Genomic DNA, 20,183 nt, shown 5'->3' on the forward strand with positions numbered 1-20,183 from the left:
TCATTTTATAGGAAGAATGTAAATACTGATATGGTGTGAATGGAAGTGACAAGTAAGTGTGTACTGTTTGTTTGTTTGACTCTAATGTTTCCTTAATCTGCGTTCATCTGCATGTTTAACAAACTGGGTATAATTTTGCGATAACGTGTTATTACAGCACACAGCCGACCAAACTAAACTGTTGTGCATCTTTCTGTCTTTGCTTCCTTGTCACCTTCTCGCCTTCTTTCCTTTTCCTCTTATTTTCTAGGACACATTGATAATATTCAGTGAATTTGGGTCCCTGGCTGATAAAGTGTGAGAGCTTTCCCTCTGGTGTATTCCATCAAATCCGTTCAGCTAAGCTCGGCTGCTTTCACATTAACATAGCAGACTGAGATCAACATATTTTACAAACATTATGACGTTGGGTTGAATTCACCTCATAAAAATGTTGATTTCTCTGATGGGCAAAAAAACCCACTCAGGATTCTCATCACATCCACTGCGATACCTCTGGTGAGTTCACATCACTTCACATTCAGCCCGGCTTGGTTAAACCCACATTACCATAAAGTTATAAACACATCTGTAGCCGCTCTGAGGAGACCTTTTATCAACAAATTAACCTTTTTTATATATTTTCAGCCCGAAGAAGAAAGTATTCTACAGGATCAGGCCGCACCTTTGATTATGCCAGAGTCCAATAATCCACGACAGGGAAATCAATCGCTTTCTCACACTCCTGATATGTTTTTGAAGTGTGAGCTTTCTGCAGGACAGCGATAATATAAGTCACCTGGATTTGCTAAATAAAGATGTTGATTTCTCAGTTTGTTTACAAGCCTCTTCTGGCTTCACTCCACACTGGTGTCTCCAGTGAGTTAAACTCATATCCATTCATGGAGATAAAGTTAGTAACGTTCACATTAATACACAAGTGAACTTTCCTGGCAGAACTTTTCACATTTTCCCCAGCGACAGCCGAACATTCTTGACATTACATTATATTTATGGATATAGTTGTTGTGCTTGGCTCTTGAGTCCCATGAATCATATTGACTCCCATCTGATACAAAGTCAGAGTTCAAAACTTACATTGCAAGAAGAATCATTTTCACATACATTATGTGCAAAAAGGGCTCAGCTACGGCTAAATAATTCATACTGTCCGAGCTTTGCTGCTGTTTTGTTTGCTGCTGATTTCAGTGAACTCTCCTGGCCTGATTATGAACTGTGGAATATGTCTTTGACTCAATGCTTACTGACTAATGATGGTAAAAAAAAGGCTCCAATCATTTATTCTTCACTATTATTTAATCTACTGGTTGTCTTTTAACTAGTCTTTAAAGTGTAACTGCACCGTAAACTCCACCCCTTGACCATAACTCCACCCACTGCACAATTTAGGAAAATGCTCAAAGTGGGCAAGGGGCTGAGAGGAGGGTGGAGGGGGGTGGGTAGTGTCCAGCAGCTCAGTGACGTCCCCTCTCCTGGCCAGAGAAAAATGGAGACCGACACGGAGTCACAGGGCACATATGCCACAGAGGGCTCTTTTGAGGTGGAGGACTTCTCCCCTCAAGAGTCCCCTGAAGAGCACAGTGGAGGAGGACCATGGTGGTCCAAAGCCCTATCAGTTCGAGCTATTGGCTCCAGCCCCACTAACGCCTGAAGCCAGAGCTTTCAGAGCCGAGGCAACGCAAGTGCTCATGCACCGACCACGCGTGCATTGACATTCCTCTTTTATATATACATTTAAAAAGTGAAGTTAAAGTGTGCAGTTACTCTTTAAATAGTAAGAACATTTCCATCAAAAGATCCCGGCTGACATCTTTACATCAATTCTTTTTCTGACCAACAATCTAACAAGCAAAGATGTTCAATTTACTGAAGCTAATCTTCACATTTAGTGGCTTTAACCAGCAAACATTTGGTGCTTTTTGCTGGATAAATGACATACAGGCGATTCAAGATCTTAGAAACTTTTCTATTAAATTACATCTTCATTACTCAACAGTTAAATTTAAAGGGTGGAATAAATCGACTCAAACAGGCCTGCACCAACCAGTCAAGATGGACTTCAAGTTCATTGAGAGAATCCAAAAACAGACACAGATATCTTGTATCTGTTAACACACCTAGCCAAATAAAGGTGATTCTAATACACAAAGTTGGAGCCATAAGAGTTGACCATGTCTCAAATATGGATGTTGGTGCAAAGGATCGACAAATTCAAAAATGTGGATGCTTCATCTTCAACCTGGCAGATCTTTACAGTCACCATAGTTTTGTGGTTGGCACCATGGAGCATTCAGTGTCACCAGATGTGAAATATGGTCACAATCTCTCCTTCTGGTCATGAGTTACAGCCCTGAAAAACTGCCAATTCAAAAAATAAAATAGAAATTTGTGTGAAAATTAGTCATGATTTAGAAATTAATACTTGATTCCCGAGGTTCCAAGCAGGCACGCCAGATATAGGCTAGGCTTATAAAACACACAAGCAAACACGAGAATGAGGCAGATGCCGAAAATATCGAAGGCAGTGGCGTAAAGAAACTGCCTTCAAATGTACATTGAGCTGTTGATAAGTCACAAACCAACTGAGCCCCGCTGACTTCAAGCGTCACGATCACCTTCAGACCAACAAATACCAACAATCTCTCACATGAACAAACCAAACCTGTAGAATAGCTTGTGTTCATGTTGTCTGTTTTCATCATCAACTAATGTATTTCCCTTCTTCTCCTCCAACTAGCCCCCCAAAAAACTTTGTAGATACTGAGGAAACTGTCTCAAAGCCCTCCGTTTCCACCTGATTTTTCGTCCCTGTTGTAAACCTTCAATTCCTCCCCAACTTGCGGCTTCAACCTCATCCTTATGTCCTCTGAACCCTCCATCTTCCTGTTTCCCCCATCCTTCCTCTATCATAGACGTCTCCTTCAATGTCTGATAACACTTGAACGCACCCTCCTTCCTCTCTCCTCTCTTTGTCATCCCTCCTCCTCCTTGTCTTCTTTTTTCTGATTATCTCCCGGTGTCTCTCTGAGCTCTGTCGCTGATAGAGAGCATGCCTGGTTGACATGCCTGGTAATGAGGCTCTTAATGCAGATGGCCTCTCCCGCCCTATCCCACTCACTTTCTCCCTCACACACAGTATTCAGAAACACACACCTCCTCCCACTCTGCAGGAGGTCCACAGCACTCCTGGATTAAACAGTAGCTGGAGATGTTGTGAAGAGGATAAATAGAAAAAAAAAATCATGCCAAGCACTATTTGTCTCATCTTTCAAGCCGCACATGCAAACAAACCGGACACACACTCACATGATTTACAAGTGCTTATTTCCCTCTTCTAAAAATGTCCAATTCTACACCATTTCCGTGATTAAGTGGCACAATTTGACACATAATAAGCAGCGTGAATATTTTGACTCTCATTGTGCACCATGTTATATTGATTTTAGTCCCAGCTGTCAATCCCCATCCACGCTGAGGGCACTGTTGCTCATTTCTCATTGTTGACACGGCCCGAACACACAAAGTACATAATTAATCTTTCACAACCTCAGTAATATAAGGCGTAAAAGAGCAGCGGTTTCTTTCAAGTGCATTTCATGACTCAATTTGATCTCATCTAATGGCAAAAAAAAGAATATTTTCTCGATTAACAGTAGAGGTATCAGGGCATGCATTGCACATTGATTTGGTTCGGGGTATTGAGATGTTCATTTGAGATTCTGCCTGCAGTGGAACAAGGGGATGCAAATTACAATTTGTTTGTGGTACTCAAAGCATTGAAAATATTCTCTTAGAAATTTAACAGATTTTTTTTGGGAATCTGTCACAGGAAACTGTTGACAATAAGGTCTGTGAATTATCCAGAGAAACACAAAAAAAATTCTCCTTCATGTTATTTGGATGATATCTAAAAACTACTCGTGTGGATGAATCCCTCCACACAAAACGAAAGAACCTGTACAGAAAGAGGGACCCATAGTTTCAAGCTCCAAACTATGCAAATAGTAAAAAGGGCACCAAATAATATGATCACAGAGGGTGTTATGGATGAGGATACATGTTCTGACTCTGATACTGGGCCATAATTATGAGTCAAAATACAAAGCAAAGGAAATGCAGGGAGAGTGAGGCCGTGGCTGCAGTAATTAAAACGCAGTGCATCTTTTTCAGTCAATACAGCAACACTGATGAATGCTCCGTTTCAATTGACTTCATCGGTCTTCATCTAACACTGATTTGACATCCACATAAGACATAAACAAAAACTCCCTTTAAGTCATGTTGAGGGATTGTTAGCTTCTGTAGAGGAATACACGGGTTTCAAAGAACACAGAAACAGGCGCACGTAATGTTGTACAAGGCCTGTTAATGACAATGTTAAATACCAAGAAATAAGAAATATCAATGACAATTAGGCTAGAACATACCACTGTGAATGTGCCACAGGAAAAACTGCACAAAATCCAAAATCTATATGGAACACTGCCAAGTGTAAGCATACATTAATAAACTTGTTGGCTTAAAAATAATTTATTTTAATCGCCTAATCTTCTAAATCATGTGATTATTTCTAAAAGTGTATCATAGGCCTATGCAGTACACATCATTGTGTATGGCCTGCTTTAGAGAGTTTCACAAGCTGGAACTACATGAAAAGTTGCAAAACAAAACTCCCTGGGGGGTACACATAACTTGTGATACTAAATGACAGACAGTGCACACTGGATAATCATGAACTATGTCGACTGACCATTAACTGCAAAAAGGCCTTTAGGATGACATCAAAATGTGTTGTATTAGAAGGCCTCCATACAGTTAATCTCTGGCAGGGTCTCTAAATAACAGCACATCCAACTAACATGTAAAAATCTATTTCCCCTATTGATTCAAGTTTCTACATGACCAGTAACTACAAAAACATCACAAATATCCAAATGAACTACCAAGCATTAGTCTTATTTCATCCTTGCTTTCTTGTCACTTCACCAGTTTTGGCCTATTTACAACAAGAGTTACCATTAAATGTTTAGTCACTGAAGGGTGTTTTTTTAATAAGATTTGACCTTTTCTGACATCAATAACAAAGAAAAAGTAAAGAAAAACCTCAGAAAAGCTTAGCTAAGTTTTCAACAAAGTGTCATAACTGATTAAAATCTCCCTGCTTACCACACTGATGTGACGACGTTTAAAAATACCTCTCTCTTAATTAAGCTAGTCAACGCACGTTAAGCTAGCTGATGACTGATTAGGTCATTAAGGGAAACTAGCCACAGCCGTGAGTGAATGGCACCGGGTTGTGCTGCCGTAAAGACTCCCGCAGTGTCGTATTTATCAGTGTATCGATCTGTAGTTTTATCTATCAGTCTGTGGGGGACTCACCTCTCTGCTGGGCACGGCAGCATTGCCATAGCAACGCGGTCAGAAGCGCGAGCCGGAGATGCCACATTTTCGTTCCAATCTGACTTTTGATTTCGTATCGCGCGCGCTGTGGGATCAGCGCCCTGTCCTCGTGCGCGTCTCTCTTTCTAGTAAGTTGAATGACTGAAGATTGAAGTTGACCCAAACTCTCTCTCTCTCCCTCCCTCTCCGTCTCTCTTTCTCTCACTCCTCCTCCCCCTCTTGGTCTTTCCTTCTTCTCTCCTCCTTCTCCCCAGGTTTAAAGTTGGGGCAGAGGGAGGGAGACTAACGAGGAACACATGGGAAAATACAAAGTAAATCAAAATACTGGAAAATGGTTAAATTGTACTTACTGCACAGTACATGAGTAATTGCACAGAGTAACTTTACACCACTGCACAGTTCATTAAATCATATCATTTTTTTAAACTTTGAATTATGGGTATTTTAGGAGCATATGGCAACACTGAACTAAGGTAATAAGATTACTTTGTGTTGTGGTCGACTGAGCTTATTATTAGTATTGTAAGAAATCTTTCAACAGCTGGTTAAAAAAAGGAAAAGTTGAGAAACTGTCTAAAGCAGGTGCTAAAAACACTGAGTTTAGAAGCTTTTGTCTAGTTTTGTGCTGCAGAACTACAAAACAAATAAAACTCCACATACAACAAAACAAATAAAATGTTGCATTCATACAGCTTTGGCTACCACAAACAAAGAAGAAAAAAAGGAGAAGAGTTGAAGAGAACTAAATGGAGCAGAGAAAATAGTTCAGAAGTGAGGGCAGAAGTCTTGGTCCAGCTGAGTTACACATTTGTTGTATGGCTCCTCCTGCTGCCCTGCACAACTCACCACAGTCTGGGGCAAAGCTGAAGCTTCTAGGGTTTGACCCTCAGTAAAGGCGCTGCAAAGTCTAACCATTGAGTCGAGAAGTAAGTTGGAAACAGTGTAGATAAAAATGTTTGCGTATGTTTCCTACTAAACAGAGTGGTGTTTGAACCTTCCAAAAAGTTTTATGTGAAACTAGCATAATTTGACTTCCACCAGAGTGACCAATGATGATGCAACGTTTGCTAAATAATTAATAATACAGATGAAAACTATCAAAACACAACCAGCTAAGTCTGTAGTTTAAAATGCCCCAAAAAATATAATATTAAAATGTGTATTGCAAGTTTATACTTAATTGTATAAGCATGTAAAGATTTTATTCTGCAAAAAATTGAAGTTTTGCCCACTACTGTTTCCCTAAATGTACTGTTTACTTCTTCACTGTTGAAAACACTGCTTTATTATAAAGTTACAGCTCACCAACCTGTCAATCAATTCATACCTGTGTGCTCGTGTAGTTAGGGATGTGTGTTCAAGTAATTGGTGTGTGTGTGTGTGTGTGTGTGTGTGTGTGTGTGGTGTTTTTAGAGTTAATTCATCGGTAGACATTGTGAGTGTGTTTGTGTGAGAATCTGCGTATGAGTTTGTTAATGTGTCCAGTGTCAGTCAAGTCGATCGCCCTCAGACCCTCAGACCTCCAGACACAGGGAGGCTGACTGTGCAGACAGTGTGGCTGAAGATGGGCTCTCCTCTCTGGGCTCGGAGCTCCGGGCAGCCCTGGAGTGCTGCCGGTTCTCTGTGGGGCTGGGCGGTGTCGAGGCTACAGCTGGACTGGACTACAAGGTGAGTCAAGCATGAGATATAGTCATTTAGACATTTTTCATACTATTGATTAACACATTGAAATACTTCACCCTAACCCTGGAATTCAAATACACTTATTTGGGCTTTATACGTCTTGACTGACAACAACAGAAGTCAAAAAAGCAGGCAACTGATGGATGCAAAACTAACCTGGTTGCACCTGATTTAGTCAGGGCGTTTCACAGCAAAGGACTCAAAGCTTTTTATGGTTTTTATCTGTAAATATTTAGACTACTATATAATTATATTTAGTATAATTTGCAGTTGTAACATGACAACATGTGCAAGGTTATAGGGGTTTATGCACTTTATCTCTATAACAAGGTGTTTTGTGTTCCCTTATGATATTAAGCTTCAATCTGCCAATCTGCCAAGTCTATTAGCATTTACACCTGGGCTCAACAATTTAATTCAGCATAGTGACAATTGTTTAAGTTTGAAGTGGCTTAAAGTCCTTTAAAAATAAAGCAGAACTTCTAGAATTGTGGGAATTTCCATTATTTTTTTAAATGTCCAACTAGGTCTTACTATCGGAGTAAGAAACAATTTGTTTTTAGTAGTAGTGCACAGAAACCATGAACTGTAAACATAATACATTGGTTTTAATCTGCAGGTTCTTCCAGGAGGATGAGGAGATGCTGATTCTGACCCACAGTGATGACCTGAACAGAACCTACGGTGAAGACAGCAGGTTGCCTCGCCCTGATGGCACCCAAAGAAACAGATCATCATTTAGAAGAAACAGCGTCTCTCCGACTGACCTGAATAATCCCACTACAAGGGAGAGACCAGGTCCTAACCCGAGTGGATCCACCGGCACCACATTGCAGGAGAGTCCGGCCATTAAAGACACCAGAGCGACCGTCATCTCCACTGGACCAAGAACCATCACAGTAACTTCAGCCGTTCCCTCTTCAAACTCTCTGAGGCTCAAAAACGACAGAAGGTATGGCAAAAGAAAAAGATCATCTGAGATACAGGAAGATGAGCGGGGAGGCAACAGTGAGGAGAATCAAAGTTTCAACCAGAATCAGGCTGACAAGAGAAAGTCATACAGGCTGGCAAGGCTGCAAAAGTGTTCTGAAGATGGAGAGGGGAAAAAGGAAGGAGAGGAAACTGTGGAGGGGACTTCTCCTTTCAGTATCAGCCCTGAAGAGAAGAGATTAAGGATGAGTTTGGCTAATCCATTTCAGAGACCTGATAATGGCACCTCAGGTCTGACTCCTGCTCCCACCATCACCGCCTGGGAGGCTGGCTGGAACGTCACAAATGCTATACAGGTACTTACACTGTACATGTGCATGGTCTGAAAAATTTACTTTGCAATATAGAATATATAGATCGTACATGGTGGTCTTCCTTTTTAAAACTTGGTTTACATAAAACCAGCAGATGATCAGGTTAACGGGAAATCTACACAGGTTATGTATTTGAAGCATATTTTTGACACGTGTGTGCCAAGACAGAACCGCTCCAATGTTATTCAATGCTACAATTTCCACCAGCCGCTATGTAAATACATGCCCACAACCAACCATGTTAAACCATGTGATCTCTTCATTTTGGCCAACTTACAGTTTCTTATTGAAGTTATTGATCGGCTAGATGAGCAGGCAAGATTCATTTGAACAAGCAATGAATATGTACATTTGAAGTCAGATGCAAAATTGTCTTCTTCTGTTTCCGGCAGACTGCACACTTTTTGGCCTCACTGCCACCGCTATTTATGGCCAGGAATCACAACGACCATTGGCTACCTTTGAGACTCATCTTTGCTGTAGTCGCAGCCGGTGTAGATTGCAAAATAGATGCTGCTTACACGTTCGCCTGACGCTAGTGTCGCTGTAGATTTCCAGTTAGGCCAAATAAAAACTACATGGTTTAGGTTCGCCCAACATCACAGGGAAGGTTTTATAACAAAACAACATTGGCTTTTGGTTTCTGGTGGGCCTTATACCCCTTTCTCAAGGTCAAAGGTCAAGTGTTGTCTGCCACATCCGTTGTGCTCGACGCCATCCCATGCAGACGCTGTAGGTTACCATGTCATGCAAATAGGCGCCTCCCTCTTTGATCCCTTTACCCGTTTTTTCCTTGCAAGACACATACCCCCAAAATTATAATTGTAGTGGTAAAAACTGATTATGGGCAATTTGATGGTCTGAAAACCTCCAAAGTGGGTGCAACTACAGTATGAGGAAAGACTTGGACAGTTATGGAACATGTCTGACATACCTGACTGGTGATATCGATATGTGTTGCGTTCCAGCTGCTCAACAACAGTCCTCCAACAGACATGAAAAAGCTTATTGGAGATGCAAACTTTGAAGTAATTATTTTCCTGGAACAATTTCAGCACTTCAGCATCCTCCTTCTGCACCAGAACTCTGTGTCTCTTTCTCTGTTTCCTCTCGTAGAAGACAAATGCAGAATGCCAACAGTTTGGACACCAGGCTTCACACTCTATTCAGAAAGCACTTAAACTTGCAGACTGTTTAATCCGCTCCCATTGTGTTTTAATATTTCCACACAATGCTTTGCGGTCATGCAGGCTGTTTGTCAGGCGCTCCCGAGTCTCCATAATCAAATAAAGCATGAATCCAATTGTTTTATAAAAAAGAGAAGCTCCCAAACAGTGTGTCTTCATAATGCTAATAGCTTATTATGCTGTAAATGCAGAACTGTATTCAACCTCTGCGCTCATGTAAATGTGTTCTTTCACTGTACTGTAATTGAACAGCATCCCTGCGTCTGCAGAGAACATTAGGACATCATTATAGTGAATGCATGCACACACACACACACGGAGACGCATGCATGCAATCATATTCCTTCAGGAGTTGCATCAAATACGTTTGCATCAGATCGCTCTAAACACACAAGGTTTTAATCACCATAAGCGCTGTTATCAGTGCATAAATAAATAAATATTCCAACACATGATATTTAGCAGATAAACAACTGTTTTATGTGCTTGGTTTATTGATGCTAGTCTATGTATCCGAGTGCCAGGATTTGTTTCTCCTTCGAGACGAGGTTTCTGTGCCAGAAAGTCTGTCCCTAATGAAAACTGAGGCTTCAATGTATTCTATATTCCACATTTAAATCCCCTGATCACATATATGATTTTTATTTCTCAACACTTTCAGCTATTTTTAAGTTAATTTGTCTCTAAAACAGCGCTATGATTTATCCTTTTTTTTTACTGTATGTTTTCTGCAGCAAGTTTTTTTTTCACCTGTGCTTCTTTCCCGACTCTTAAGTTGCTTAATGTTTTATAGGTTATTCATTACCTGCAGCACACTGTAATCAGGAACCTTAACCAAATGGATTGCTCATTAATCCCTTCAGCTGAGGTTACAGAAAGGTTAAGTCGAGGTCAGAACGTGATGGGGGGAAAGAGTGTGTTATTAAAGGTGATGGTTCGGTGGATGTTGAAGTCTGGGGCCGAAAAAGGTGCAGACATGATGCAAACAGATAATCAGATGAAAAAAAGAACAGCAGTTTTATCTCCTATCAAGGCTAAAGAGAAAATATGTATTTTCCGGTGGTGGTTTATTGATGCCAGAATAACTGACTGTGTGCCAGCTTAATACAGTTTTTATTAGAGAGCAAGTGCGCTGCCAAAAATGATGCAAAAAACCCAACAAAAAACAGCTCCGACTCTCAAGGCTCCGACTTGGGAATACTATGAGACTCGGTATTAATTCCAACCTGACTCTTAATGAGGCAGCTTCACTTTGTTTTTCTCCGTCACAGATTAGAGATGTGCAGCGTTTGTGTGTGAGGAAATCGGATGTTAGTTTAACTGTCTATGATGATCGGTTTTTCAGTGACATTTTACCTCAAAGTGAGATGAAAATTCAAACTCAAAGTTCCAAATGGGTTTTTCAAATGCAAACAGAAGCCGTAGGGAAATGAAGAGCGTTCCCATTTTGTTTTGGAAAGATTGCTGTCAGAAGTTATTTGGTTCATCGCGCTGCCAAATGCATCTCAGACCCTGCAGGAGGAGTGAGGCTGCAGGTTAGTGTCATCTTCCACCACTTATTCGGTAGATAACCCACTTTATCATCATCAACCTGATTCTCATCATTATCATTTACACAATTATCTTAATCAGAAATATTGCCAGTGGGCGCCCTTGCTGATGTCAACATGATGTCATCAGGATTAGCACTGCTTGCGCTCTTGGCTGAACCGTTTTAACAGAAAGCCTGAGATACAAATTGGAGGAGTGGAGTTTGCTCACTCTGACTAGAGCGTCTTTATGCAACGCAGTAACAGGTGTTATAAAATGTCAGAATTATATTTTTAAAATCCCCTCACAAGTTTCATAGGCCTAAGGTGACAACTTGAATTAGCTTTTGTCCAAACCACAATCCAAAAACCTGAAAATACAAAATATGAGACGAGAGATATAAGACAAAAACAACCACTTGTACTGCTTGAGAAATATTTGACAGTGAGTGTTTGGTACTTTTGCCTGAAATTGTCTGAAACAATAAAAACAAGGATCAGAATAGTTGCTACTTGATTTTCTGACTATTGAATCATCATTTGACTATACCTCCATGGATGTCAGCCTCACTCTTTCATGATGATGATCTACCATCTCCTGAGAAAATCAATGCACCTTAGGCCATGTCTATACGTACACGGGCGCCAAAAAAAACATCCACACATGCACGGTTAGAAAAAAATACCCGTCCAAAGGAAAACGCCCGAACACAACAGAAACGCTGTCATGACAATGCCACACCAATAGGCGGTGATATAACCCAGTCATGCAAAGAAGAAGAAGAAAATTACGGCCAATCAAAAGTCTGAAAAATATCGACTGAAGACTACCTGGCGGGCTGCAATGGCTCATCGAGGAAGGGGGGGGGGGGCGATATATCAATATAGTGGACGAGTAACTGTACATGTGTGTGAACATGTAAAAAGGCCTGTTAGCGCCTCACAAAGTAGATAACGGCGCACAGCCTGACGTCACAAGCCAAAAACTCCGTTTACCCTGTCTACGCGTCTCCGTGGAAACAGAGTTTTTAAAAGTCATGACCCTGGCCGGAGTTTTACAAAAGACACATTTTCAGTGATCTAAAATGGCGTTTGTGTGGCCGAAAGGACAAAACACAAAGAAATAGCTATGTTTTGAAAAATACCTGTGTACGTGTGGACATGGCCTAAGTCATGTATAAAAATCATATGAAAATACATTTCATCACGTTTGGTATAATCAAAGAAAGAGAAATTAAGGCAGATATAAAGAGTAAAAGGGCTTACTGAAAATTTCCATGTGATGCAGGAAAGCACAAAAAAAACCCAACACAGTCCAGAAAATAAATAACTCCTGGAAGAACACGAGGAATAATCCACACTAGAAACAAGGTTAGAAGATGAAATGAACAGGCACAGAAACAGGGGAGCTGTGAAGGTGAGGGTAATCAGGCACAGGTGAGACTAACTGCTATGGACCACACGTTGTGTCCTTAATAAAGTCTTATTATTATTAACCAAGGACCAGGTGAAATAATCACGCACAAAGACAGGAAGTATAGCTACAAAATAAAACAGCAAATGAAAGCTGAACACTGAAATAAATGACTAAATAAGGATAACACATGAGACATTTGAACAGCGTGGGAAAGAATGAGCCGAACGATACTGAACTTTAAACAAATAACACAACTTTGACAAAAAGTTGGGCTCCAAACTTTGTTCACTATTTTAAAAAATGTCACTTCCAGTCACTTAAATGTCAAACCTGTCTGCTTGTTGTTCCACTTTATCCCCTCATGGTGGGCACAGACATTTCTCTATCACTGTGCACAGGGCATGTGCTTGCATAAGATATTGTGCATGACCTGAAGGGCAGTAGTTGCACCTATAAAGTCCAGACCGGAGCGGCGAATGTGTAATATTTTCTCAGCATATGTCTCTGAAATACCATGGCTGCCTGGTGGCTGATATTGAGTGTGTAAGGTATGAAAAAGGGCATATGTGCTGGGTCAACACTCCCTGAATAAACAGACTTTAAAGGTGTCAGATTATAGCAGGAGGAGGCTGAAAGGAATAATCAGGCATATTTTACCCTCCTTACTCTACCTGCTTGTGATTGCTTCAGGAATAAGCTGGCGAAAACACAGAGAGAGCGGGAGATGGGAGATGAAATCAGATGCTTGAGCGTCAGATTTCTCTGCTTTCATCCCCAGCAGCTCCATTTGAACATCAAAGCTTTATCAGCATATGCCTGACAGACACCAGTTACAAAATAGCGACTTGAAAGCGGGAGAATGTGTCTGTTTATGCAGCCACAATATGTGCTCCTATAATGCAGCGAGTCTGTGTATCTCCATGTTCCAACATCCCAAACACAGCAGCTCCATCAAAGCAGCTTCTTGTCTCCTCTGATCTCCCCTCGTCCTCCTCCTCTGCCTCCTTCAACCTCCTCCAACCTCTCGAGCCGCACCTTTCCTTCTCCTCTCCTCCTCTATCCTCTTATTTTATTGCCTTCTTCTTCTTCCACCTCCATCCCCTCTCCTCCTCTCCTCCTCTATCTGGCAGCCTTTCGCGTTTTCCCTTGGTGATGATCCAAAGCTCGACTCTCCTCCTCCTCCTCCTGCTTCTGCTCCTGCTGGTCTCCTGCATCCTCGAACTCTCCAGGCATCAGGCCAAAACTCTCCTCTCGCCTCCTCGTCTTCCAACCATGAGCTCTCCTTTCTTCTCTTTCCTCCTCATTCCCTCTTCAGCGGGCTTCCCTTTTCTTTTCTTGTATTGTAATGAAGAATTTTCACATTTAAATAATTTTCATGGATTATTTCATATGAAACAAGCTTATATGTGTAAAATAAGCATCCTGCAAAATGTAAAAACTGTTTGACAGAGAGGTTAAATGTGAACTGTACTCTTTGCACATTGTTTACAGGAACTACTATGCAATCAAGAAGTGATTTTTTCTTTCACTTTTATCCACTTTTTAATCTAATTCGTAAGACCCCTTATTACTTTCAACAATGCTTTCCATACTTCTAATTTTCTTTTCTCTGTGGTTTAACTGGAAAAAAAAAAAAAAAAAAGTGACATTTGCATGCTTTTAATCCTTTGTATAAACTTTAAAACAGGAGGCCATTATGCACTCAGACATTTTAATACCTACAAATCTATGCTGTTGTATTTCTTCATTATTTTCATGTTTCAAATCCTGACCTTTTATCTTATTCTAATCCTTTATTGCAAACTAGCTTTTAAACACTGCAAAATCTGTAAAGCAACCAAGTTTAAGGTGATCCAGTGGGACATAACCATAGACTGTATAAAAAGATGGACGACAGGACAGCTCCCTAAAAGTGAAGCCAAACCCTCTCTATCGCCCCCTGCTGACTGGCTGCAGTATAGGTCATAAAGCCCGCCTCCTCCATGTTAACAGATGGGACATGAGTCAAACTATAAAATCTAAATACATGTCAAATACATTTTTCTCAAACATGGTTTATGTCATTATAGTTAGTTCTTATTATGCTGATTTACATCCAAGTGTTCATTTTTCAGACAAGTTTATTTTTAATTAGTTATTTGATGCTGTAAAAATGATGATCGACAGTCATTGGACATAACTGACAATATTAAAAGAAGATTGAAAGTCAATAACATTTGTGCCTTTATTTTGGTAATAAGGCTGTATTGAGAAAGGAAACACAGGTAGAAAAAGAGATATTGACATGCTACAGAAGTTGATCACATGATCTGTGTCTAAACCTCTCAACTGTACCAGGGCATCCCTTGTGTTGGTCTTCCTATTTCTTATCTTCCTTACTGTCTTCTTAAACCTACCAATCCACTGTATGTTCTGTCTGTCCCCTTCCCCCTCAGGGTATCTTTGTGTTGGGTTTACCCTTCGCTCTGGTCCAGTCAGGGTATGTGGGTCTGGTTCTGCTGGTTCTGTCGGCCTGGGTCTGCAACCACACAGGGAGGATCCTGGTGGCCTGTCTGTATGAGGAGGAACAAAGGTCAGCTTTTTACTTCAATGACAGCAAAGACGTACTGTGCAACTTTGCAGCATTGCTGCAGCACTTTGAAGCTGTACTTGTCAGTTAGCTGTAGTGTGGGGATGTTTTTTTGGAGTCATGTTGACTAAGTTTGACTTTATGCAGATGTTGCTCTCCTCTCTGAATTTTGAACAATGGCAACTATCATTCCTGTCTGCAGAGTCTCACTCATATTTATTCTCTCATTGGGGGGGATTTAAACCAGGTTGTGGTATGACATGAACACAGAGAAGATATATTTTAGAGTCCAAATACTTGTTTTTCTGTCTTCTAGCTGTGTTAATTTTCAGACATTCACTGTTACTGCAGCTAAACAGAATGTGAATGTGTTATTTTTTAAACCTCTGCTTTACTCCTGCCATATTTGCTTTTGGGGTTCAGTCCAATTTAATTCTGACTCAGATGAGTGAAATTGAGCTGAGTTTGATTTTGAATGTTCTCTGCCAGCTGTGAAAAAACAACACATTGTTCTCACTTTAAATGCTGAAACACCAGAGCTTCAAAACAGCTAAAACGTCTGAAGAGAACTTTTCGTTTTGCTGTGTGATTAAATGTGTGATTATAGTTTACAGACAACAAGCTATAGCTCTGAAATCTGTGACAATTTATCATGGTAAGAAGGTGTTTGTGTCTTTCAGTGGAGGGTCTGGCGTCGGGTCAAAGGTCAGAGTTCGACACAGCTACCAGGACATCGTGGAAGCCTGCTGTAAAGGACTGTGGCCCAACTGGCCTGGACTCTGGGGAGTGATGGTTAATGTAGCTCAGGTAACCACACACAAAATCAGCCTTCACATTTCAACTAAACTTTTGCTGACAGCGAGTGAGACGAGCTTTTAAGTGCATTTGAACAAGTAGCAGTAAATGTAACACTTTTAGCTTTCACATTAGCTACGCATTGTAGTGTTACATCATTTATTGTTGGCTAAAATCAACACTGGTTATCATAAGACAGAAGTTAGTGTTGACTGATCAGCCGGTGAAGTAATTTGGCAAGCTAGCCAACTAACACAGTACTCAGCCAGCAATAACTTGAGCAACCAAGCGTGACAAAGTTAGCTAGCTAGATTTAACTCAGCTAGGCCGCATGCTTTGTAATGTTAGCTCATAAAGTAATTTGCAAATGGAAAGTTAGCCATGTTAGCAGTCAGATCAGCAGTCTCGTTGAATAAGCTGATGTTAACCAATCCACATTATTTTGCTATGTTAGATAGGGATTCCTTGTTATTTGCAAACATGCTAACGTTAGCTAACAAACCCAAACACAGGCCCCACTGGATTTAATGTCCTTCTGTGGTGAGCCTGCTCGTCCCGCTCTTCAGTCACATTAAACTATGGCAAGACAGGCTCAGTTGGTAACACTTTTTCTTGTTTGTGTTGGATTATGTGTTGTGGTGTTTTTTTTTAGCTAGTGTTAGCTAGCTAGCTAAAGAACGGCAACGCGGTCTGGAGGGGAAATTAAACTAACATCCTTTGGATTTTGCCAGCAAAACCACCAAGTCTTTTTTTTTATTAATCGACAAGCTCTTACAGGCAACTGAGAAAAAAGAAAAGTCTCAGCTTTTTTTCACACTCGTGTTTGTTCACACATTTATAAACTTGTGCAATAAAACATTTTAATTGCCTCACACAGTACCTTTAAGATAATTTGTTTTTAATCAAAAAAAATCTTCATCCAAACTTAACTGGATTGGAAACCAGTAAAATGACATTCTTCTTTGGATTATTAAAAACAATGTGATTTTGAGAGTGAGACTACTTTAAACTTTCAGACTACCAGTTCTCTGACATTATTTAAGATGTACATATATGAAAAACAGATAATAAAGAAGTGCCCTTTGTTTGTGACAGTAAATGCATAAAGTAAGCACCTCCTCTTGCATCCTGTTTCTTGTTTCTCCAGGTGATTGAACTGTTGATGACCTGCACCCTGTATCTCGTCGTCTCCACCAGCCTCTTGTCCGACAGCGTATCAGGGATGGCTGTTCCGAGATCTGTGTGCTCTCTGGTGTCTCTGGTCTTCCTGCTGCCCTGCCTGCTGCTGACTGATCTCAGACCAGTGTCCACCCTCAGCCTGCTGTGCTCCCTGGCTCACATACTCATCAGGTGATTGAACAGAAGCAGCATCATGTTTATTATTAGGGCGGTCAGTTTAGAGATCTTAGAGCATCAGCTGACACACTCACCACCTATGTTAAATCAAGACAACATGGCGGGCTTTATATTCTAGTCTCATTCTCACTGATCATCTTGCAGCACCTGCTACACAGCAGTGTTACTGCTTATTTAAATTATGTCTGATGCCAGGTGTCTTGCATGAGGACAACTGAGCTGGCTATTGCTATTAAATCATGTGATACATATTCTCAGTTTACTTCCTGAAGTTTCAAGCAGAGAGAAAAATCTTGACCTTTATATATTGTAACTGATTCTATTGCTGCCCCCAGATTAATTGAGAATCACCTCAGGAGCAGAGGTTAAATCACCAAATCACATTGGCTTTAACTAACAGTTATTGCATATACTTAATGGTAAATATAGTTAGTTTTTTAGAAAATAAGGACTTTTCAGTAGGATTTTTAACATCAATTATGGCATTAACTTAATATTTGTCTCGTGTTTCTTTGATTTCAGCCTTAATTTATGGATTTATGGCAGTTGTTCTAATGTGGTTACAAATGTATAACTGCTAAAAAAATACAGTAAATGAAATGCTTCCAATTTTCTAATAACTGATAAAGAATTACATATCCTGTTTCATTTGGAAAAACATAACATCCTCTGTAAGCCATGTATCTCCAAAATGTCAACCTCAAAACTGCCTCTAATGCATTTTCTAAGGAAGCCCTAAGTGGACATACATTTTATTTATTTACTCCGTTTTCCCGTTTTAGCGAGTAATTTCCAGTTACTAATTTATCTCATTATCTCGAGACAACAACGCTGCAGAAAACTGAGTAATTAAATGTTTAGATGCATGTCCGCTTAGGGCTTCCATAGTTTTCAACATTGGGCCAACACATTTTTTAGCTAACCTTTTAGCTAACCTAGCCTGTTTAAAGTTGCTTTTTTAACTTAAGGAAAAGTCAAATAAAAGACATAAAAGAACAATTGTTTCTTTTTTTCTTTAAATGAGGAGATACATTGTTTTCTTTGGACAGCAAACATTAAGTGTTTTATTGTTTTTCTGTGATGAAAATGTACCGTCCCTTTAATAAATGTTATTTTTGATTGTGTTTTATTTAGTAATCTGTTTCTTCTTTAGTTTCCTCGTCTGTATTTTGGTAGGAATTCTGCTTTTACTTCCCTGTGAGAGTAAACAGATGATGTAAGACCATCCTGTACGAACAAATGTTGAATAAATGAATAAATCAAAGCATTATTATTACATTCCCTTTAGATGCTCGATCCCCGTCATAGAATATTTTTCATCTCTTATCTTCTCTCCTTTTGTCTCCGACCCTGTGTCAGCCTGTTGGTCATGCTGTACTGCCTGAGTCGAGCCAGCAGCTGGTCCTGGTCCTGTCTGTCTCTGTCTGCGGACCCGGAGGACTTCCTGGTCTCTGTGGGCGTCATCATCTTCTCCTACACCTCACAGATCTTCCTCCCTCCTCTGGAGGGCAGTATGGAGGATAGATGGCAGTTTAACGCCATGCTGGGGTGGACCCACGGTGCTGCCTGCATCATGAAAACAATGTTTTCTTTACTGGTCAGTGACACAGAAAATGTTCCTGTAAATGTCAATGACATTTCGGAGTTGATAGAGTTGTTTGTCTGAGTTTTGTGTTGTTGAAAGTTAAAAATATATCAGGGCAGTTTTACAGCCACTCATTATTTATAAGTGACTGGACATGTAGCTGACTAAAGCAGGCATAATCAATGGATAGAAGAAGAAAAGGGCAAATGGAGTGATTGACTGACTGATTGCATTGATTGTTTCATCCTCAATTAGGCCGTGTTGACCTGGGGGGCAGAGACCAGTGAGGTCATCACAGACAACCTGCCCTCTGACCTTCGACCTCTCGTCAACCTGTGCCTGCTGGCTAAAGCCCTGCTGTCCTACCCTCTGCCATTCTACTCTGCTGCAGAGATACTGCAAACCTGTCTGCTCAGAGGTGAACATTACTGACAGATCTGTTTTATGTTCAATAAAATCTCACCTTGCTCATTGTTTCCATACATTTAAGCAAGAGTTCCTTTAGGCCATTAAGAATAACATAGATCTAAGGTGTAGTGGTTAAGAGAGACTGTAGATCTGCACAGATCACGCACAGCTTTGGAAAGCTTTAATTTCCTTCAGACATTTCTAGATCATCTGTAGAGCAGCAGAAGCCTGAAGCAGGCGTGTGGCTGAAGGTTTCAAATCCCTGTATGGACAATGAAATGAGTTAATCAGTGACATTTCACTCTCTCATACTGCCCAGTTCCCCTGAGCATGACATTTAATTGCTCCAGAGGTCATCAGGAGTAAACTGTGCAGCTTTCCGGAGGGGAAACTCCGCAGGTGTGTCAGTGAGAAGAAAGGGCCTCGCTGGAGCCGAGACAGCTGCCTTTCTATAATAAGCTTTATTATATCTATGTTACAGCCCCCATAACTGCCATAGTAATGGTTGACCAGTACAGCAATTTTACTAGTTTTCTGTATATTCAGCCAAGATGTTTAAACACTAGACTCTAAATGTGTTAGTTCTGTGTACCCTTCTTCTCTGCTACAATCTTTCTACAGATGATGTCATCTCATCGTACTCAAAACACCGAGGTCGAGGTGTGTCTCATCCTGCCCTGTTGGTCCGCGGCGCCTTACTGATGACATCATACCTTCTGGCCCTGCTAGTCCCCAGGTTCTCCCTGCTGATGGGTTTGACAGGCAGTGTGACCGGGGCGGCCATGACACTCATCCTGCCGTGTCTGTTTCACCTCAGACTGCAGTGGAGACGCCTCACTGTGACGGAGCGGCTGGTGGATGTGTGTATACTGAGTGTGGGGGTCATCTGCAGTGTGTCCGGTGTGATCTGTTCAGTTAAGAGGCTGCTGGAAGGACTGTAGGAGAGGGTG

The 20,183-nt window shown here is 40.8% G+C and overlaps 1 protein-coding gene across 1 annotated transcript; it reads left to right on the forward strand.

Moving 5' to 3' along the window:
* The first annotated feature begins 5,835 nt into the window (after positions 1 to 5,835).
* On the forward strand, positions 5,836 to 20,174 carry LOC138585275 (vesicular inhibitory amino acid transporter-like). The gene is made up of 9 exons (XM_069657562.1): positions 5,836 to 5,873; positions 6,886 to 7,068; positions 7,703 to 8,369; positions 14,956 to 15,092; positions 15,770 to 15,896; positions 17,032 to 17,234; positions 18,600 to 18,837; positions 19,081 to 19,243; positions 19,894 to 20,174. The coding sequence occupies exons 1-9, from the start codon at positions 5,836 to 5,838 to the stop codon at positions 20,172 to 20,174; spliced, it is 2,037 nt and encodes a 678-aa protein (XP_069513663.1).
* The last annotated feature ends 9 nt before the right edge of the window (positions 20,175 to 20,183 follow it).

This window comes from Semicossyphus pulcher, unplaced genomic scaffold (assembly GCF_022749685.1).
Source record: "Semicossyphus pulcher isolate SPU_LCO1_2020_fin unplaced genomic scaffold, fSemPul1.0.p SCAF_11, whole genome shotgun sequence".
NCBI classification, from domain to species: Eukaryota; Metazoa; Chordata; class Actinopteri; order Labriformes; family Labridae; genus Semicossyphus; species Semicossyphus pulcher.

What these genes read in the sequence shown, in the direction of transcription:
- LOC138585275 (XM_069657562.1), top strand. Translation starts at nt 5,836, where the DNA reads ATGGGTATTTTAGGAGCATATGGCAACACTGAACTAAG. An exon ending in ACGTCACAAATGCTATACAG is followed by an intron (nt 8,370 to 14,955) that starts GTACTTACACTG and finishes CTTCCCCCTCAG; the next exon opens with GGTATCTTTGTGTTGGGTTT. An exon ending in AAACAATGTTTTCTTTACTG is followed by an intron (nt 18,838 to 19,080) that starts GTCAGTGACACA and finishes ATCCTCAATTAG; the next exon opens with GCCGTGTTGACCTGGGGGGC.